The 22,662-nt window shown below is 37.3% G+C and overlaps 1 protein-coding gene across 2 annotated transcripts in view; it reads right to left on the reverse strand.

The window, feature by feature from the left end:
- The window catches only part of MAPKAP1 (MAPK associated protein 1), a 157,207-nt gene that overhangs the window by 129,807 nt on the left and 4,738 nt on the right, over window positions 1-22,662 (reverse strand). For both annotated transcript variants that reach the window (XM_024214530.2, XM_024214529.2), the window contains exons 2-3: window positions 9,618-9,945; window positions 3,480-3,569 (exon numbers count right to left, since the gene is read on the reverse strand). In XM_024214530.2, coding sequence (XP_024070298.1) covers window positions 3,480-3,569; window positions 9,618-9,876 — 349 coding nt within the window. In that variant the 5' untranslated portion in view covers window positions 9,877-9,945. The remainder of the gene's footprint in view (window positions 1-3,479; window positions 3,570-9,617; window positions 9,946-22,662) is intronic.

Consider the following 22,662-nt stretch of genomic DNA (forward strand, 5'->3'; position numbering starts at 1 on the left):
TTTCTGAACTGAGCTGTGTGATGAATATATACTTTGAGAGCTCTGTGGACATCCAAAATATGCCAGTTTCTCTTTGGGATGCAAGGAGCTGGCCAGGAGGATGGAAGGACAATTTTCTGTGCTCAACAGAGCCTGGTATGAAGGCAGAGTTGATTCTGAGTACCACTTTATCTTTATGAAAGGTGCAGTACTAAGGTTACTGGGAAAAAACTCCCAATTCTCACCCTGAGGGCTGAATTGACTGCTATCAACAAGACTACTGTAATGGTTAGAAAATGAGACACCTTCAGGAGTGGTTCAAATGGAGGGTCTGTAATGGCCCTGGGAACCAGGTTAAGATCCCAAGAAAGAACTCTGTGTGCTTCAGGAGGATGTAGAAGAAATGCTGTTCTCAAAAAATGTTGGACATTTGGGTAGGAAGAAATTCACTACTTCCCTGCTTCACTAAGGATGCTAGACAAAGCAGCAACTTGACCTCTGACTGTCTGAAATGTCAGGCCCAGTCCGAGTCAATCTTGAAGAAATTCAAGAATCCATGGTACTGAGGTAGATGTAGTAGTGAGGCTTTTGTCCTAGAACCAAAAGGTAAACCTCAAGCAGGCCCCTAAATAGACAGACTGAGTTAGTAGATTTCTTTCTGGAAGCTAAAAGTATGGACATTTCCTCTTTGGAATAAACCAGGAGGTGGAGACAACAACCTGATGCTTTCCCAATCTTATAGGTGTGGCTAGAATTCCTTACCATACCACTACACCTTCCCAGGATGCATGAGAAGGGATATATAGCTATAGCATGTCTAGGGCATCTGCAGACTTCATACTCGTAGTTTACTATGCTCAGTACACTCTTGCCTGAAAGAGACTATCCTCTGTGGGAGGGTTTTTGTTTTGTTTTTTAAATACATATTTGACTATTGAGTCTCTAACTCTGGCCTTCTTCTCCTAATGAGGAAGAATTCCCTGTGTGGATGTTCAGGCCCAGAGGAATCAGCATATGTCTATGGCCTGGATTTTTCTGTGTTTATCTCTCATGCTGTGCTCTGAAAGTGAGCAGGGGAACCCAGCACTGAGGATTATCCTCCATGCTGCACACCGCAGATTTATGCCACTTGAGGGAAAGAGATTTCATTTTGTGCCTTTTAGAACGTCTTCTAAAGGAGACTGTGGAGAGAAAGGGAAACCCCTGTGCTGATAAAGTCAAAGCTTGGAGATGTTTGTTTTTTTGTTTTGTTTTTTGCTCCGCAGCAGGGAAGAATGGGACTCCCTGACTGCATCTGAAGACTCAAAAAAACTGGAGAACTTTCTTAGGGGAGGAGCCACACCTCCCCTGCTAATAATTGATAGGTTTGGTCCACCTCCAAGGCTGCATGGAGCAGAGACCCCTCCAGTGTCTTAGATCTGTGGTCCAGGAATGAGACAACAGAACTAGCTAGAATAAAGCAAGAGCTTGGGAATCTATTGTCCATTTCAATGCACAGAAACATCAAGCAATATGGTTAGGGACAAGAAACAAGAAGAGAGGATTATACCGTCAGTGGTCAAAAGCTACAAAACACTGAGCAGAAGGAGTTGGAGGTTATGGAAGATTAAACTTTAAAACCTTCAATATAATGCTTAACAGAGTAAAAAGGCAAAAACATTTTAGGATGCATTAACAGAGGTATCAAACATATGCTGTAACTCTGTATAGGGGATTAGTGCAACCACGTTTGGAATCCTGTGAGCAGCTCTGTTCACTCTCTTATGCAAAAGATATTATAGAACTGGGGAAGGTCCTACAAAGGGCAGCCAGAAAAATACAGGGACCTAGGCACAGAGATTATGTAGAGATCACATTAAGATATATACAAATTTTGAAAGAAGCAAGCATGATAAACTCTGAAAGTCGTGTATGGTCTGTGTCAAATACAACAGAAACAAACATCAGTTTATGCTAGAAAATAAAATAATTGGCATGGAATTTTTTAAATTCCATACGTTACCATTTAAGCACCACATTATAGCAATAAGAAATGCTAAATTATGAATTACAAAAGGAAGTAATAGGTATTTACAGGGAAAATATTAGTTATAACTACTGGCTCCAAGAAAAGATAAAAACCTCAAATGGCATTTCTGGCTTCATTTCATTCTAAAGTTTCCTGAGTTCATATGCTTAAGCAGAGCTACATTAAAAGCAAGAGCCATCTTTCAATAACATTAATGGTTTGAAGAAGTGAGGGAAGAGTGAGTTTAGAAGCCCCAAAAGCTTAAAACCCCATGAAGACAAAAGTAATATTTTCATAATACTTCTCTTAGCTTTTTTCCCCCTTAAGCTTTCCTCCTTACCTAGAAAACTGACTGAGACGACTTTTAAAATTTGTAAATATAACCTTTAAAAAAATATTTCACCCCACATACATTCATCCATAACATCCAAGGCCACTTGAAATAGGTCATGCATCCTATCACTTGTTTGAAAATAGTGGTCTTCCATTTGCAAGGTAAAAAGAACAGGAGTACTTGTGGCACCTTAGAGACTAACAAATTTATTAGAGCATAAGCTTTCGTGGGCTACAACCCAATGCATCCGAAGAAGTGGGCTGTAGCCCACGAAAGCTTATGCTCTAATAAATGTGTTAGTCTCTAAGGTGCCACAAGGACTCCTGTTCTCTTTGCGGATACAGACTAACACGGCTGCTACTGAAATTTGGAAGGTAGATACTCTAATCAGCTTTGATCGGTTGCAAGGAGAGGGTCAAGGCTTGTCAGTTATTTGTTTTGTTAAACACCACCTCCCATGCAAAAAATTGCAGAACACAATTTCACCATCTTTAATGTTTATTCATCAAGCTAAGAGGAGCCTCGGGGTATGTCTACTCTACAAGTACTAGAGCGGCACAGCTGTCATGCGGCAGCTATGCTGCTGTAGTGTAGACACTTGCTATATCACTGGAAGGGGATTTTACATCTCTGTAGTAAATCCACTCAAGAGGCAGTAGCTAGGTTGATGGAAGAATTCTTCTGTCGACTTAGCTGAGTTTATACCAGGGTTTAGGTTGGCTTAACTACATCTCTCATAGGTGTGAATTTTTCACATCACTTAGCAAATTAGATCGGTTGACCTAAATTTTATGTGTAGACACAAGATAAACAGTGATGTTACAAACTGCCAAGATCTGCAAGCACTGTGTTAACAATATTTATTTTGAAATGTTTCTTAAAACACCCTTATTTATTTAAACTTCAATCAACTACAGTAGCTTTGAATCAATTTCTTGATTTTTCTTTAATCAATGTAAATCAATAGGAGTGGGCATGTGGTGGTTGAAAACTATGGGGAAAACACAAGTCCGAATAGGAGGTGGTCAGAATCCTTCACAATATTTCCTCTGTGTTTTGGAAGTTTTTAAGTGAGGTTTATAAACTGAAAATTCTGTAAATGAATAATAAGTTAACTCAACAATTAAAAATATAAAGAAAATAGATGTTTCTTTTTACCTGAACAAGAAGCATTTCTCTCTTTCCACTGAACGTTTTTGCATTTTATTTGATTTTGTCTCTCTTTTCGTAGTCGTTCTAGTCTCTGAGCTTGAAAAGAAATATTATTACTATAAGTTTGTCAATGGAAGTTTACTATAAACAAAGACATAATTAACTACCTTTATATGAATAAAGATGTTTTATACCGCATATGTAGGAGGGAAAGTCATAAAATTTTAAAGGTGGCACCCCTGAAAAGCAAATACCAACAAAAACATGAAAGTGTTCTTGATTTATAATTGAAATTAGAGGATATAAAACATTAATAGAGATCATAAAGATAGTATTAACATGGAAGAGAATAATAAAATGTGAAAACTTCTGTGATTAATATGACATTTCATTATATAAATCATTAATAACGGTCTTAAAGGAATTTTAATGCACAAATGAACTCAAGTGAATATTACATTACAGGAATAAAATTACTGTTATGAATTACTCTACCCGTTTCAAAAATTAAAGATAAATGAACTCAGACTAGACTATTAAAGTTTTAAATATAAAATCCTTTATCTAAAAATCATGAAAATTATAAAATGTCAAAGCTATATAAATTAGCATAGCTTTTTCTTCAGTGTGCTGAAACAGTTTATAGGTAGTAAAATAAATGATTTGTATCTTCACAACATTAGTCAAACCTTAAAATGAATATAATATTTCTTTACATATTTTGATTCCATCTCCAAAATAGGGCTTGAAAATAAGGCTCAAACAGTTAAAATATCAAGCAACTCAGACTCCCAGATCTCCTCTTTCCTGAAATTCACTTATTGTTAACACCAGATTTATCTCAGGAGACAAACTGTCAACTAAATAATCTGGTAGAAGCTACCTCGAGAAACCAACCACCAGAAATAATCACTGCAGTAAACTCACCATTACCAGTAAGAAAGCAAACTAGATGGGCAAGTAGAAGTAAAAATTTTGGTCATTTGAGAAAACACAGTTTGCTGGATATATTAACAATTTTGATGTATTGTGATCATTTATTAACTAAAATGGCCTCTTAAAGGAGATTTTAAAATATTAAGTTACTCTGACAATTCCTGTATGCTTTCACCAATAAAAAAATATACACTGATATATACATTCTATCCCTTCTTTATACTTAGAGCTGCATTCAAGATGCAAATGTTGGCTCAGCAGTCAAACATTTTATCAAGTATCAGAACTCTTAGCCAAAGCATTGATTAAAAAGGTTGTTGATACTTTACCTATAATATCTAAAAAAGTAACTGACTAAAGTGTGAAAAAGTACAGGAAACATCTCTGCTCGTAACTGTAAACATGAAGCAAGATGCTCTTCCATTGTGAGAGTTTAGTTTTAAAAACTGAAGCCATTTTCTTCTAATTTATTATTCTACCTATAGTTCTAAATCAATTTTTTATTTGGGCCGCATTAAGCATCAATCTCTCAAAACCTCCTCTCCTCCAAAGAGAAATATAAAATCTCTCTGGTAAATATAGCTATATTTGGAATAGCTTTTTCAGTTTTTTAAATTATCTTCTGGTTTCCCAGAAACCAATGGGAAAGGGAAGAAATGGGGAAACCAGGAAACGTAGCATTTCTTTTAATATTGCTGTAATTAATAACAGGTCAATTTCTTACATAAGGGAAACTATTCGTCCAAGTGCCTGGGGCCCTTCTAAGGGCAAATGCATCACTTTAAGTCCTGACATGTCCCTCTGTGGGGAGAGGGCAGGGTGGCTATGTATTAAAGAGGGGTTTGCGCCATCCTCTTAAGACCTGCAGTGTGCCCATGAACTGCGGTGTATGAATTCCATCTTCCCGAATCCTTGTGGGATTCCTCTCACAAAGCCTTAGTAATTTGGCTTTGTGTCAGCAAGGGTTAATTTTATCTTAAAAGAACAAATGGAGATATGTGCAATTATTCCATCTCAATGCAATTCCTCTATCAGTTGGTTCCAAATTATCATTCATCGCATGATTGTACTACAGCCACTCCAAATTACATGGAATTATCAGTATCTATTAGAAGTCTGAATTATTTAAGGTTCATTCTCATAAACGTATTAGTTTGCAAGCATTCAGTGTCAAAAATTTCACTGACCATATGTAGTTCTGTTGCCATTAAATATTAAGGGCTAAATGAGCCTTTGCTGCTAGCCCTGAGTTTGGGAGAGAAGTAATTTGCTACAGCCCTTTACTAGGTGTAGCATACCCCCCCCCCCCCCCCCACCCCTTTGCTCTGGCTAATAATCTCTGTGGACTGGCAATAAACATTTTTTTTGGTGGGAGAAGAGATGGGAAACCAAGTATCTGTGCTCTCCCTACCTATCTGCTGTGGAAGAGAGAAATACTAGGCTGACAAGCCCCTATGCTCCCCACAATGCCTGGACCCATGGTCTGGCAAGCCCTAGCATGGCCGCACAAGGCGTCTTACTTCATTTTACAACCTTGCACCCTGAGATAACTTTCAAGGTTTTTCAACTTTTCAAAGTTTTAGGCCTTAAATTAAACCTACTTTAAAATGTAACCTGATATGTATGAGTGCTCAATAGCCGCTATTTCTGTAGGACCTACAACGTGTTGATTCTCCACTGCAGCAGTAAAACACATTTTGTTCCAGTGCTTGTCAGACATCAGCTGTGCATGGATAAGTTACTACGGCTATATAATTAAGCGGCTTTTGGAAAAAAAAATTGAATTCAACTCTATCCAAACCAAAAGAAGTAAATGACAACTCAAGTGGGAATTCTTTTAAAAAAGTCTCTTAGTGGGTATTAAAACCATAGAAAGGAAACATGAGGTCATATACTCAAAAAACATTTGCCACTATCTGCTGGAATAAACAACTATATCACCTACTCTATTCCAATGTAAAGTGCCTCAACTATGCTACAAGGAACACACAAAATCTATTGTCCTTTATTAGAAAGAACAAATATTCAAACTAACAGATCTGAACTTGTGTAGCTAACAAAAATAATCTTATGGCTCAATAAGATGGCTGAAGTTCCTTAGTTAAGACTATGTTTCACACTTAAAGAAGGGATTCAATCACTTTGTTCTATATATTTGTTCTTACAGGACCTACTCTAAGTACAGAATACATTTTCTAAGAATTTACAAGTAAATCTGTTAATTAGTTTAAGAATTACAATTAATTAGAATATCGGTCCTTTAAGATACTTAGTGCTTTAAGATCTGGTGCCAGAGCATGTTTTCTCCCAAATTATCTTAACAGTGAATAACGTAATGCCGACTCTTCCAACTTTCCACATAGGCAAATCTCAATGAAATCTCATGCAATGGCTACAAGTTATTTTTGTCATTTTTCTTCATAAATGAAAGTTTCTTCTTCAGCAGAGCTGAAGAATGATGTTATATGACGGAGAAGTCCACAAAAAACTGCTCTTTCAAAATGGCTGACACCTCTGATTACTCTTAATAGAACTGAGGTCAGAGATGCAGAGCTAAGATGCTCTCCTTCGAAATAGCCACTGCATACCATTGTTTACAATGAGAATGAAGACAAGTGGCCTCAGGGAAGTTGGTGGCCCTAACAGAATAGAAATTTTTACATTTACGCAATAACCTCCCCATAAAAGGAAGTTTCTAACTCCAGGAGGTTAATAGTTTATTTATGCCTTGATGCATGAAGATTTATATGCCCTTGTAGTTTTTTTATTCTACCTAACCAAACTGTGCATGTTACACAAACATCTGATCCTTTTTGGATTCCTGTGAAGCTCTTGAACTTGATATTTTCTGGCACTGAGCACTTTAGGCTAATTAATTTACTGTGTGTCTTGTGTAAAAAGGTTTTATTATTTTTAAAATTGTTGCTTTCAATAATTTTGGATGCCTCTTGTTCTTGTATTATGAGAAAGGGTAAATAAAACTGACCAATTTACTTTCTCTATATCATTCATTGTTTTAGGTCATGAGCTATGTAGGTCTTAATAACTGTATCAACTGCCTGGCAGTGCCAATGTACATCAGAGAACAAGATGAGGGAGGTTCAAGAGAAGGAGAAAAGAAAAAAAACTGGCATCAGCTTGGCTCCCCACTGGACTGGACAATTGTTTTAAAACCTGCCACTGGTTTTAACTGGGAAGTTAAATGGTTTCAGATTAGAATTTAATTTAGCTTCTTTTTATCTACCCACTCTGTGAAATTATCTGTCAGTACCACTTTTTGCAGCATTCCCACAACACTTTGAACTTTCCTTCTCCACTTTCTTATCCTGTAACAACAATTGAATTGAACTAACCTCTCAAAGAAAATGCCATGAAGTCTGGCACATTAAGCTTTTCACCCTGCTACATGGAAATCAGTTTTAGCTAGTCCTAGGACTCCAAACTGTATTCATGGACCTTATTTCCAAATTTAGTGAGATGCCTTAATTATACTGAATCAATGCTATTAATTATTTTTCACAACTTTTGACAATACATTACCTTTTTAAAAGTATCTTAAGATACTTATTACTGTACGTCACTTTTCTGGGTAGGTAGAATCTAGTTAAATTTACTTCTGAGCTGTAGGTGGTGGTGTATTACCTGCAAAAAAATTATTTCAGAAATGTATGTTCCTACAAGGAAAGAGAGATGAACTTCCTACTTCAAGCCTTCAACACTTGAGCATTTCAGCACAGAACCTTCCTTGGAGGCTGTGTATACCAACTCCCACATCCCCCTACTGCAAAAGGACAGTAAAGGGATGTTTTCTCCCTATTAACAAAAACTAAGCAATTAGTATATACCAAAAAGGTAATTATCTTTAAATTAGCATATTTTGAGAGCTCAAATCCTAACTCAGATTTTTGTAATACTGTAGATATAAGACAGTAGAAGTCAAAGGTGAAAAAGTAAGATGGAACACTGAGTCTGTCTTTCTTCAAATGAAGAATTTAATTCCCCTCCAGGTAAAGGATATATCAGGCTATTAATCTGACAATATGTTTGATAGTATATATTCCTTGCCCGTTAAACCTCCCATTTGCTGATCTGTTAGAGCATCATCAGGGAAAAAATGGTTAAACTTTTATAGCAAGAGCCCAGCAAAAGTTCTATTACAGAATTAAAAGCCAACTTGGACATGGTGACTGGACCTTGGTACTACACTGTTGGCACTACAAAATCATCTGTTGTTCTGAAGTTTCATGATAAAAGCCCATAGAGCAGCTGACCTGTCATGACGCACATTGTCAGCATTCACTGTGAATATCCCGGCCTAAGACTCCTAACAGTAAACATACAGGGTTTGAAAAATGTAACATGTTACTGTGGCATGCAGTTTTTAAAGACACCTGCTCTGTTAGCCTAGTTCTATGCACTGAGCAGTTTTATGACTCAAAATTAATTACGATCAACATTCTGCAAACACCTCACTCAAGTTTTCCACAAGAAAAATACGAAGTATAAATGTATCACATATACTTCTGTACTTTGTTTCCTTCCATTTCCGTCCCTCCCTCACTCCTCCAACACTATGCATGTCTTCTTTTTGTTGCACGTTCTCTCATGCCTCCCCTGTCCTGTTCTCTCTTCAGTGGACTCTGTTACTCCGGTTTTCTTGTCCATCTACTAACCCCTTTCTTCTTATACTCAGTTGTTTCATTGTTTTTAATACTTTGGGCCAGAATGACTGGGTCTGGTGCTCCACTAGTAGGTACTACTCAAAAAGTAGGTATCCTCACAAAAAAAGTACCTGACTTTGTGTACTTAAATAATAAGAATTTCAAGGCCTGATAGTGGAATTTTGGTATTTTGATGGTTTCTTTACCACAATATTTTCTACATCTTTATTTTTTTGTAATAAAACTGACAACTTCAAAGTTCTTCTACACACTGTGATTTGGTACACTGGAGTAAAAAAATCAACTAAAAATCAGTTTACAGTGCACAAAAGAAACTGGCCCATTATGTATTTCTTTTTCTGAAAGAGACCTATTTGCCTAGCTAAATGTTACAAAAGAAAGGTTTGACAAATAAGTAGCTACTTGTGTTCTGACAACTGGTCCAAGCAAGTCAAGTTAGCCTTTTGTACGAGGTTCTAACGGGTATGTTGTTGGTGGTGGTTTTCTGTTTTGTTTTGGGGTGGGTTTTTTTGCAAATAGAATTTACCTGTATTTGATCGTCTTCTAATACCGAAGTCCCAGCTTGAGGTAATATCAACTGATTGGGAATATACATAACCCTGAGTCTCTCCATTGCTTCCCTGTGTTTCCGAACCACTGTCTCCAGTCACTGAAGAAGGATTGAATTTCTCTAGGTCAACATCATGATCTATCAGGACCATTTCACACATCCCTGTGTCATCACTGGTCACATGTGACTGCCGAATATGAGCCAATATAATTGCTGGGTTATCCAGGAAGGCCATCCTGTCCACAACTCCACCACTTTACTATGCTATCTTCTTCTCTCCATGCTGCTCCATGGACAAACTTACCTGGAAACATAAAATATACAACACTTTAAGAAAAACAGTGATTAATGTTTACTCTGGGATGTTTTTGTCACATCCAAAACTGGAATTAAGTATTAGTTAACTAAGTTTTATGCACTGAATTACTTTAATTTCATCCTGACATGGTACAACCATTTACATAGTGAGTATCTATAAAAGTGGCAACCATTTATCCTGGGGGACCGTTTGAATTCAAAAAGTTAACCTAATTAAATAAAATGTGCACCCCCAAACTAGTAATTAACACAAAACAAATGACTGCTATAAGGTACAATACACCTACCTATTACACCCAGGAGGAAGTTTCCTTTATACATTCAACATCTCCCCTCTTCTCCCTTCTCTTCCTTTAATACTTTCAGCCCCCCACTTTCACCTAATTGATAACATCAGCCACTATGTATTTATTTGTCTTTCACTCACCCCCTACAACAATCCTCTATTTCCATTCCTCTTCCTCTGATGCTATCTTCCTCCTACCCTCCTCTGCATACTGCCTCTTCAATGCTTTATTTTTGCACCCCTTAAAGTAGACACCTCCTGAGATGATCTCTCCGATTTACCGGCCAGCTGGATGATTGCACCCCCTCCCTCTCACCCCTTCTCTGTGTGCTCTCAGCTCCCTCCAAGCCTCTGAGTTCAGCTCTTCACGCCGACTGCTACCACCTACATGACTTATTGTTGAAAAGTTGGTGCATCAGTCATAAAATGCATGCTAAAGTAATGATACACTGAACACCATTTCTTCATTCAGCAAAGACTTCTTCAGCAGGAAACTAATAATTAGACCTAAAAATTAAGGCATAGCTTTAAAGAGGGAACTTTCTTTAATCCCAAACATGCATCCTACCAACTGAACTCCAGTTTTTCCATTTCCAGGAGAAACGTTTAAAAAAAGAGAAGAAAAGGTTTGCATCTCAGGACAGAACATTTAACTCGCACTGCTGCTCAGTGGAGTTTGTTAGAGGACCCTTAGTGTAACACCTGAAGAATACTATGGTCATATACCACAAGCGTCTGAGCTCTTTAGTATTTAATTACAGCAATTTGCACTTTCATAGCACTGCTTAACAAAATAAACGAATATTTACCAAACTCTGTGAGGTAAGTGTTATCTGCATTTTACATGTAGCAAAAATGGAGGCATAGTTTCTTGCCTATAGCTACCACCATGGCAGAGCAAGAAACAGAACCCAGGACCTCAAACTTTCAATTTTTGTGGTTTATATCTGTTAGACAGCACTGCCTTTCACAAATGCATGGCTGAAACATTCCTACTTCCAGAAAAAAAAATGATTCAAAACAACTATAGAACTCTAGGGATTAAATAAGCATATTGCGGGTAGATGACAACTTCTCATTATCATTGCATTCTGCAAGAACTTCTTCAAGAAAGAAAAAGGAATTTCCCAGAAAGAACTGAGAAAAAAAGGATGTCAAACCCAACTAAGTACATTCCCACAGAACTAGAGTAAAAGATTGCAATTTGAGCCTTGCCTTATAGTCTGTCACAGCCCAGAATGCAGGGAAGCATCAGCAAGCTCACCTCAATGGGAATGGCAAATCCACATCCCATTTCACACTAAATATACTTTATTCCTCAGAAACTAGCAGCCCGGAGATCCCTCACTAGGCACCAACAGATTTGGCATCAGGATATCATGAATATTTGTATTAAACTAGGGTTACCAGATAGCAACTGTGAAAAAACAGGACGGGGGTAGGGGGTAATAGGCGTCTATATAAGAAAAAGTCCCAAAAAACGGGACTGTCCCTTTAAAAATGGGCATCTGGTCACCCTATATTAAACAGAAAGAAGCAAAAGTAGTACTTAACTTCAACAGTGACAGCCATATACAGTTACTAATGGTGGAAAGAAAGTCAAAGTTATAGAGGTGTCTTGCAAGCATCATACTATGGGAATTTGATCACTAATCTCTCCCCCATAAAAAACCCTCAAAAGTCAGAATCCAACAACACAAGTTAGATAATCTTTACCAATCTTTACCGTTTTAATTGTTCTCTCTCTCTCCCGTTCCCACCTTGTCTGTTGTCATTTCTTGTCTATGCTCTTTGATGGAGAGATTGTCTCTTTTTTTTTGGCGGGCGGGGGGGGGGGTAAAATGCCATGCAAATTCATAGCATTGCATAATTATTAAATAATACTCCCACCATGCAGGACCTCAGCAAAAGAATGGGAGAGAAGAAATCCAGCATTCCATTTGTTAAAAATATACCTCTTAAAGAATAATTCACCTTCTACCACAACAAGTTTTAATAAGTTACATTAACAATGTCTAGCTGTTTTCTGGCAACTTTTATTAAATTACAATTATGCACGTCTAGACAGATTACTTTAATTAGAAAAATAAATTGTCTGTCCCGTAAAGATTTCTCACTGTCTCCTAAAAATGAAAGACCATAAGGCACGTGTCCCTTTGCTGTAATTTGCCAGCTGAAGGCCTTTAAGTAATAACCAGCAGGCTTTGACCTCAGGAGTACAGACAACTAAGTACAGTAGATGGATATTTAAAACGGAAATGTCTCCCAGGTTGTGTACTGAGATTGTTCTTTAAATATAATTATTTACACCTCACTTAGTACTGGAAAAGGCCCTGCTCACCTGCAAATGGTAAGAATTTGTTTAAACAAGCAGCAGCCTTAGGCTTCTAAAAGGTCTGCAAACTCCAAATCAAAAATTACTGCTGCCCCATCAATGTGTCATATAAATGTTGGCATGTTAATTGTGTATTTATAAGATTGTTAATGGTTAGTTAATTTACCTCCCACACTATTATTGTACTTGAAATGATTTAATGTCTGCTGAGGGAGTTAACAACATGTAACAGCAGATGCGATATTTTTACCTTTCTACACTGTACCCCGACTTCGAGCTATTAACACTCAGCATGCTAAATTGCTCAGGTTTTCTTACAGTCTTACACACGCAATCACTTTGTCTATTGATAATTATGGGAAAATTCACAAGAAATTGTGTCTTCAACTCTAGAGTTTAACCAAAAGAACCCCTTTTATTTCTAATTTTAGCGAAGGTACATTAAAACCCCTTCCATGCTAAAATGTATGTTAACTGGAAAGTCTTAAAAATTCCACCAAACTTCTCATTCAGACAACGTGAAGACTATTAATCAAGTCCTCATCCCCGCCACAGTATTTTAGCACTTGCCATCTATATCATAATCAGTTCCCACTTTTGACAGAGGCAAAATATAATGCAATGTCATGATTCTGACATGAGGCACAAAGGCAAAGAAATTCAGGCAAACTTCTCAACTTTATAAACCCTTATTTGAGAAACCTTAAATACAAATATTCCCACAGATTTCAATGAGACTACTCACAAGAGTATGGGTTTGCAGGATAGACTCATTAATTTACTTGGCTGTGGCAATGTATCAGAACTCACGTGCTCCTCAGACCCATGGTTGATTATTGCAACTCAATGTGTAATAGCGAGACATAAGAAAATATCAGGACACCGTCACTACTTCAGCAAACCACAAATTTTGTGTTTTTAAATCAAAACCTTAATGTTATTTTAGCATTTTGCACTTCACTGATACTGTTTTATTTAATGGTAGTATAATTTAGAGACAACGTTTATGTATATTCCATACAAAACATTAAAAATGTTACAGTTGTAATAAGTCTACAAAGCCTACAAAACTGTAACTTTGCCCCCTTGGGTATGATATAATTACATGATCATAAACTACTTATCCACAAAACCTTTACTTCGTTCAGTGTACAAGATGCACATTGCTCAGTGATGAGGCAGTTTCTTTTCTTTAACTTTATTGTTCAGTGTGTGACCCAATGTCCCACTTTGTGCACACCATACAAGCTATGCACTGAACAAAGTTTCTCTTTCTCTCCAGGGTTCTCTATGGGTCTGATCATTGTAGTATTAAAGCACCTCACAAATCTTCATGAATTTATCCTCATACATTCCTGTGAAGTTAAGTAGTATCTTCATCATTTAACAGATGCAGAACTGAGCTACAAAGAGGCTGAGGGACTTATTCAAGATTGCACAGGAAGTCTATGCAAAGTCAAGAATATAACTGATTCCTGTCCGATTCTTTACACTGATTTTATCATAACAACAATGCTTCTTCCAGTAGACCACTGCTGCATTTATGACACAGCATGCTGTTTATACAGTGAATGAAATAAGATTGCTTTGTACATCAGCCTCATTTATAACAGCGTATACAAGGAGTAAGGCAGAACGCTCTGGATCCCAGACCAATTCACTGCACAACCCCCTCTCATTCAGTTGTCTAAAGTGTGCACAGAATGCGGCAGTGGTCCTGGGGGAAAAGTGCTATGCAATCATATGTTTAAAACACAGTATCTTAGTGCATACACAGGGATACACATATACAAAGGGATATATCTAAATTTGGGCTAGAAACTTTAATGTGTCACTTCCTGACTTCTGGGTGCTCTTGGCATAATAATGTTCTTTTAATATAATATTTTGTATTGAATTTCTGGTGGTTTTTTTTTAAACAATGAAATTACTCCAAAAATGCTACTATATTTTCTGGACAGCAATAGAGATACCCTTCACTGCACAGTATATGCAATTGATGAGGTGAGAGTTCATGCCTCATTCCATCCTCACTTATATCATAAAAGAGAACACAGGAGCTCCTTGGAGGTGAAATAATGCAGGGCTCTGAAGGGGTCATACGTCTTCCCATATGGTACTCCTTGAAAGCCCTACCTCCATTCATGCACACCTTCACAGATTATATTCCACAATCCTGTCTTTGAAACCTGAAATTCTATTCCATTGTTACACACCCACGTGCACATACAATGAAATCCTGAGACATGTATTCCACTCATTTTACATATGCGCACTATCAATTGAAGTTTGGGAGATAAAGCTAATAAGAGTTTAACATAATCCAGTGCATGCAACTTTTAAATCCTTATAACTCAGCCAGATCAAATCTAGTTTTCAGTGGCCATCTACAATGTCAGGAATACAACCCCACAACATTCCAATGTTCCACTGCTGACTCCAGACGTTTCGAGCTATTCAGAGGAAACCAAAATAATTTTCTTAGTGAAAAACTTAATTTTTTGCATTTTCCATGCTCGAAAATGGGCCAATGGTGTGACATTCAGAAAAATTTGCTCTTGGACTTCTCAAATACCAAATTTCAGCCAAAGTGGTAAAACTCTGAGAAAGCCGTAAGCAACTAAAAATGACCTTTTATAATGGAAACATTTAGGTATCCTCAACTGTAGAGGTCACTGCTTGCACTGCCTGTAAGCACCTGCTTTTACTCCTAAGAATGCAAGAGCACTAAATTACTTTAAAATATTATGAAACATGGAAAAATAATACTTTCGTAATACAAAGTTCCACAGAAACCAATGGGATAAGTGTACCATTAATGTCAAAAGATCTTTGCAGAGTGAAGCACATAGAGAACTAATGATAACGCTAGTTGCAGAATAATGATTTATGTTTATACACATCATGTATGCTCAAGACATAAATCAACACTAATTATCCTAAGAAAAGTACAGTTGAAATCAAAAGCATTCTTTTTTACAGGACATTGTCAAACAAAAAGTAGGTAACAATTCTTATTAGAAAATATTACTTCTACTATCATAAACAGTTAGCTTACCCTAAAATTAAATACTAAGGAGCCAGTTTTTGTGTTTGCACTAAGGTTGGACTTATTAATATCAATATAAAAGTATTAATGAGCCAATTTAGCATAGCATTGTAACATATGATGTCTCCACAACCATAAAATATTGCACCTAACATACTGTTAGGGAGAAAGTGTAGGGCTATTGATTTACAGATATGAATAGAAAATAGTTATGGAATAACACTGCAGACACCTCTAGAGGCTACAGCAAAACTAGATAACTTTTCAATCTCTCCATCAAAGCACTTTCTGTTCCCATTTTAAGGAAGGCAGAATAATAACTATCAACAGAGAGCTAGTCTGTACCATAATACTACAACAAGGATATATAAAAAAATAAAAGGACAGTGCAATATCAATATAAAGCTTGAAAGGTTGGAAAGCAGAAGAGGAAAAACAAACCAGGAAATCCTGAAAAATGTTTACTATTTATGCTGCAGTCCACCACAAACCAAAATCTGTTCTGTCAAAGATCTCTCTTTTGGTGGGGAAAAAAATTAAATTTAAAATTTTGCCACTGCCGTAGCAAATTCCAATACAAGATCCAAACTGATGTGATCTGAAGTTTACACATGATAAACTAAGATTTCTCTCCATCATAAAATATTCTGATAAGCACAACACTGAACAGCAGATGTTTTTATAAAATACGTGTGTGCACTTGCCCGATCCCCCACCTCTAAGCTAAAGCTCCTCTGCTCGATCAGGACTATTATCTGAATTTGATACCACCTACTTAATTACACAATTCTTTTTTAAAACAGCAAAAGGATGGAAAGTTTGCATGTCATGTTAAAGCTCTGAGAAATTTAAAGATACATAACTACAAATACCCATTTACAGTAGTTTATAATGAAAACACTGAGAGATCCTCAACTAATGCAGTTTTATCAGGCCCCAAGATAAACTAGTGTCATATCCCTGGGCAAGAGAATAGCTAATTACAAAATATATCCAGATTTGAAATTTTTCTCTTTTATTCTAAAAATGTTAACGAAATGTCGGTTTCTAAATAAAGTATATTTGTAACAGAATTATATATTTATTTAGATAACTGTTTATGAGATACTAAATTATTGGGGAGGGCTAGCTCAGTGGTTTGAGCATTAGCCTGTTAAACCCAGGGTTGAGAGTTCAATCTTTGAGGGGGCCATTTACAGGTCTGGGGAAAAAAAACTGTCTGGGGATTGGTCCTGCTTTGAGCAAGGGGTTGGACTAGATGATCTCCTGAGGTCCCTTCCAACCCTGATATTCTATGATTATCTTTATTTCGGGGGGAGGGATAGCTCAGTGGTTTGAGCATTGGCCTGCTAAACCCAGGGTTGTGAGTTCAATCCTTGAGGGGACCACTTAGGTATCTAGGGCAAAAATCTTTCTGGGGATTGGTCCTGCTTTGAGCAGGGGGTTGGACTAGATGACCTCCTGAGGTCCCTTCCAACCCTAATATTCTATGCATTCTATAACTGTATTATGGGTCAAACAGACCTCAGACTCCAAAGCTAAGTTGTACAGAGATGTAAGGCTCACATCTCAAGGAGTTTCTTAAGTCCAGGGTATAGAGATTTCTGAGACCAAAAAAAGCACTCAAGCTATCGGTACTGTCAACCCCATCTTCAAATATAAGTCAGATCCCCCTAAAGCAGGAGATTTGCTTCAAATGTACACGATATATATATTTCTGAATTATTTTTATTTGTATTCTGATATTGAGCCTTTAAGACTCAAGTTTGACCAAGACATGCAGGTGAACGAATAAAAGACATATGGGATGAATTTAAGACACAACTTTATTAATTTTACACTTGGTAGTTGTGCAACATGCCCACCTGCTGTTTTTACATACTGGGAACTGGTTGCAGTGCAGGTTATTGGGCTCCATTCACACCATAACTCAAGGTAGACCCTCTACCGCCTACCCTGCAACGCAGCTCAACAGCGAAACCTCTCTCTTTTCTCCCTACTGCAGGGGCATGGTGTCGTAGAGGCCACCAAGGTGATGGGCACCTCAGTCCACAAAAACTTCAGGTCTCCCCCCTCATATAACTGCAAGTTCCACCAGCCAAAAGCCCAGGTCTCATTTACCACTGGGAGCTGGCCCTTTGAGCCTTTACCTGCATTGGATACCGGCCACAAGTTGCAATGAGTTAACAGTTTAACCTTCCTTACTCAAAAGGTTTAAATCCTATTGCATTCAACCCAACTGAAACTCTATAATGCTGTGAGGAAGGCAAATAAAGCAAAACAAAAAGCAAACCACCAGACCTCTTGCCAATTTGGCCCAACAGGAAAAATTCCTTCCTGATCCCAAAAGAGACATCAGTCAGATCCACAGCATCATAAAAAAACCACAGGTCTATGGTACAACTAAAGGGATGGAGGGTGGAGCAACTAACCAGAACAAGGGGATTTTGAAAAGCCTGGGTAAATTTAAACCAGTGGGGGTAGGATGTTGGGGAGCATCCTGGACTCATCCTCCTGCCCCAGCCAAAGGAGAAACAGAGGACTGGGGAAGGGGGTGGGGTCATGTGGCAGCCACCATCTTACCACACATGCGCTCTGGGCTATTCTCTCGCCACCGATCCCACGTTACATTCCCAGCCATCTAGTCAGAATCCTCTACCCCTGTGAATGCAGTTAGGGCATATTTCGAGCTTCGCTCTGCAAACCTGAGGGCTAGAAACCCCCCCCCCCCCCAAATGCAAACTGAAATTCCCATATAAACACGTGACTAGCAGCTGTGGGCTTTGAGAAAAAATATCAAATATCATGGCAGCTGGCAACACTGAATTATGGTAAAATGAGTTTTCCTTTCCCTTCCTCTGAGCTCTGTGTGGCTACGAACCCTTCTGTTCTGAGGGTGAATGCCATGAAAACTCCCCATCCATATGACTGCACAAATAGTCGGCTGACGTTATGGTCACCCTCCCCACCTAACCCCTGGTTTTCTCAATATCTCCCTGCTCCCACAGGAAGACTTACTCTCCAGTGACCTATGTAAGATAAATTACTTTTAAAATTAAATTGAATGTATATCTGGGATTAGACAAAGCATCAGGGCAATGGTCTGACGTCAGGGTAGCCAGGTTTGTTGTGAACATACTTTTGGTGAGTTCTGAGAGCAGTAGCTCAGATGACAATTTCATAGTAGCCAGAATAGATTTGCAAATTCACAGTTGGACTATTGAGATAACTGTACAGTTATCATGCAGTCCACATGCCCTAAATGACTAAGGATTATTATTAGAAATTGTCATACGCTATAGTTAAAAAATAACCATACCATTTTTATTCAGACAAAAGCCTTAGACAGAGTACATAGCTCAATAGGAGTGACAAATAAGTATACAGTTGCGGACCAGGAAATATTTTGAGTTCTGAGTGGATGGGACAACTCAATTTTAGTTCAATAGTTTAACAAATATGGTTATGCTGCAGTTAAACTTCCTAAATTGTCCATACAAAACCAGAATATTTATGAAGACACAGCCAGCCCTTTAAAGTGTCACTTATCAAATAAATTTCTCGTGGTTTTAATAAAATATGTTGTAATTGTCCATGTTTCAAGTTAAGTTAAAAGTAGTTTCAGATTCAACCCCAGCCACAGTCCTCCTGCCAATTTGTGATTTTCCTTTTTTAAAAAAATGTTTCTCTTTTGTTGTAAAAGTAAAATTGAACAGAGAAAAAAAATGTTCTCTTTGCTCTGATTTGTTTTATGTTTCAATAATTGTAGGCAATTTTCAGACAGAAGGGTAATTTTTAAGTTGACTGTGTTCAATCATCAAGTAATAAAGAATTAGTCCCTATTAGATTTGAAAGGAAAAAAAAATCAAATTTGAAATATCACAGAACTTCTACAAAGTATGAAAGTATGCCATGAATATAAAACAATTCCTTCAATCTCAGAATACAGCAGGCTGGAAGGAACAACACAATATTACATGATCGTAGGTCTGAGTCGTTCCTTGATCCCTAGACTTTAAAATCTCCATTTGACTGCAGCTTTTTAAAGTGATTTTAAAGGACAACACAAAAATAAAAAGATTAGTAAAGCAGAATTCATTTCCCCAATAGCACATTGGCTGAAGCAGGAAGGTGAGAACGCACTTCAATAGTTTATTGGTTCAGGTAATCCAAAATAATTTCACAGTGAATTCTCCCTCCACTTATGAAAAATCAGCTCGGGATACCTACTTTCTCGCCAGTACAGGAACAACCTTTCCTCTTTCTGCTCTTCAACCTCTGGTAAAAGTACCAAATTCAAATATTCCAGCTCCCTATGAATATTCAAAACTATACAGGATATAGTTCTTGAGTACTAGACAGAATCCTGTACGTGCTGGATAATGGAGAGGAGAATCACATATGAAAACTAAAGTTAATGTTTCAAACACCCAGCTAAATTTAAGACTGAATATTTAGTTAGAAAAGCTGTCACTAATCCTTTGGTTACTATATTTTAAAAAGAACAGGAGTACTTGTGGCACCTTAGAGACTAACTAATTTATTTGAGCATAAGCTTTCGTGGGCTACAGCCCACTTCATCGGATTCATAGAATGGAATTGTTCTTTTTGCGGATACAGACTAAGACGGCTGCTACTCTGAAACCTATATTTTAACAAAATACCGTAATTAAAGGCACCATTTTTAAAGTGGTTTTAAAAGGTGAGCTTTCATGAGAGAAACTAGATTTTTTAAAAATATGATGCAAGTGCAACATTTATTAAAAATACACCTCTACCCCGATATAACGTGACCCGATATAACATGAATTCGAATATAACACGGTAAAGCAGTGCTGGGGGGGGGGGGATTCGCACTCCAGCGGACCAAAGCAAGTTCGATATAACGCGGTTTCACCTATAACGTGGTAAGATTTTTTGGCTCCCGAGGACAGCATTATATCGGGGTTGAGGTGTACCTTTAAAAATCCTTGCTAGCTTAGGAACATGTAAATCTGTTTTACATAAAATATTTTATTTCTGTATTTACCGACTGTTTGGAATTCTTCTATTTTTGCTGTCATACTAATCAGGATGCAAATTATACCAACTGAAATACTTTAAATATTTTATTTACTGTATCATGGAGGTAGGGGGGTTTGGAGACAGAGAAAATTGGAGCGCCCATCCACATAACCTGCCTCCACTATTTGTTTCTTGGTCTTGTCAAAGCTTCATTTGACTGTAAACAAACTGTTTCTTTGGTAAACTGAGTTATCCCACCTCAAGATTTAAGCAAATAAATATGTATAGAAAAATGCAGAGATTATAAATTAGAGCAGACAAATCTGTATCTAGACTCATGCCTGCAAAGAGCATTCTATCAATATAGTGAAATGCTAATCTCCTAATTAACAACCTAATTAGGTAATTATGGCTTTGCAGAGGGATGCCTAAATGAAATATGACAACATGGTCACCTCTTTATATGGCACCTGTGGGCCTTTTCAGCTGTCACTGCAAAGAGTGCAATATCAATTTGAACAGATGACAAAGTGTTGTCATTTTTCATTCTGATATTGTACTGAATGGTTTGGACAGAAGCAGTTTACAAAAGCGGCATCTTGTCTGGTTTTTGCCTAATCTAAATATGCTCAAACACTGCTTAATTTTGAACATTCATGATTATACTGAATTGTTTATATTGGCTACTACAGAAGTATAAGAGCACATACTCCACATTCACAAAGTTATTTAATCATACTGCGCTGGCCACATATGATGAAACTACCATAGCCTTAAAGTACATGCTCATTAGGGTTGACAAGAACAGCAAAAACCTAGAGCACATTAGTTCATTTTGGCATTTAAAGACACAGGTTTTTTTGTTTTTGTTTTAATTACAGCACTTTGTAAATAGTATGTTCCAATTTTGTTTTTTAATCACTTTTTAAAAATTGCAACTTCTATTAATGATCAACACCCTTTTGCAGAACTTGAGGAAGGGTGCGTATTCAGCATCAACAGGACAGTGAAACTGACTATACTTTGACCATTGAAAAGCACTTCCTGTAAACTGATTATTTTCCTTTATCATTCTTCAATTACAGTAACCTGAGGAGTTACTTGTAACAAAGTAGGCACAACAGTTTTAGATGGTGCTGTTATTTTTCAAGTTGACACTGTCCTTTAACAATATTTGGAGATCCTCTAGACAGATATGCAAAATGCTTTGCAGACATTAACTAAGCCTCAGTGTTCCTTACATTAAAGTATTATTATATCCCTTTGCAAAAGGGAAACTAAGGCACAAAAAGATGATGGGACTAGCCTAACAGTAAGTGGGAGGCAAAAAAATAAAAATAAAAATAAAAGGAGCTAGGAGTCCTGACTCCTACTCTACAACTAGAACACAAGGCTAAGCCATGATAGCTAATGAGCATGATTTAAAAACATAAATAAATGTTTTTATTTAAATCATTTTTGTACATTAAAATATTTTATATACCTGTTGCTAGTTCTTTACTTTCTTCCCATTTAATAGTCTTGAACTACTAGTGAATATTTTGTATTTTTTCTTTAATTTCCAAACTGTTAGCAGAATTTCAGATTTTACATGCAGATTTATTCTACTAATAAGTTTCACACTTACAATGCTGATCTGTGCTGAAAGAGACAAGCCCAGGGCCCCCAATAACCACCATTCTGGGAGAACAATAAACTCAAACATAGAATTGATAAGCATAGAGCCTGTGTTATATCTGCAGCCGCCTCCACCACCTTCCATTGCAGAGGCCTTGGCTGTTGGTAAACCCCACTCCTTCCTGTTCTCTGCTTGAGACACATAATGGTTTAGTCTCCTGAAGACTGGGATATTTTAGTCTAATCCTTGTTATTTGGCTTAATTTAGGAGTAACTGAGTGGGGATTAGTGGCCTCTGTCGTGCAGTAGGTCAGACTAAAAAAGATTTTCAAACTTAATTGCACCGTGACCCCCTTCTGACAACAAAATATACTACACAACCTCGGGGGGAGGTGGGAGGGGAGGAGGCTGA

The sequence above is a fragment of the Terrapene carolina genome, unplaced genomic scaffold (genome assembly GCF_002925995.2).
Source record: "Terrapene carolina triunguis isolate 2854851 unplaced genomic scaffold, T_m_triunguis-2.0 Scaffold238, whole genome shotgun sequence".
NCBI lineage: Eukaryota > Metazoa > Chordata > Testudines > Emydidae > Terrapene > Terrapene triunguis.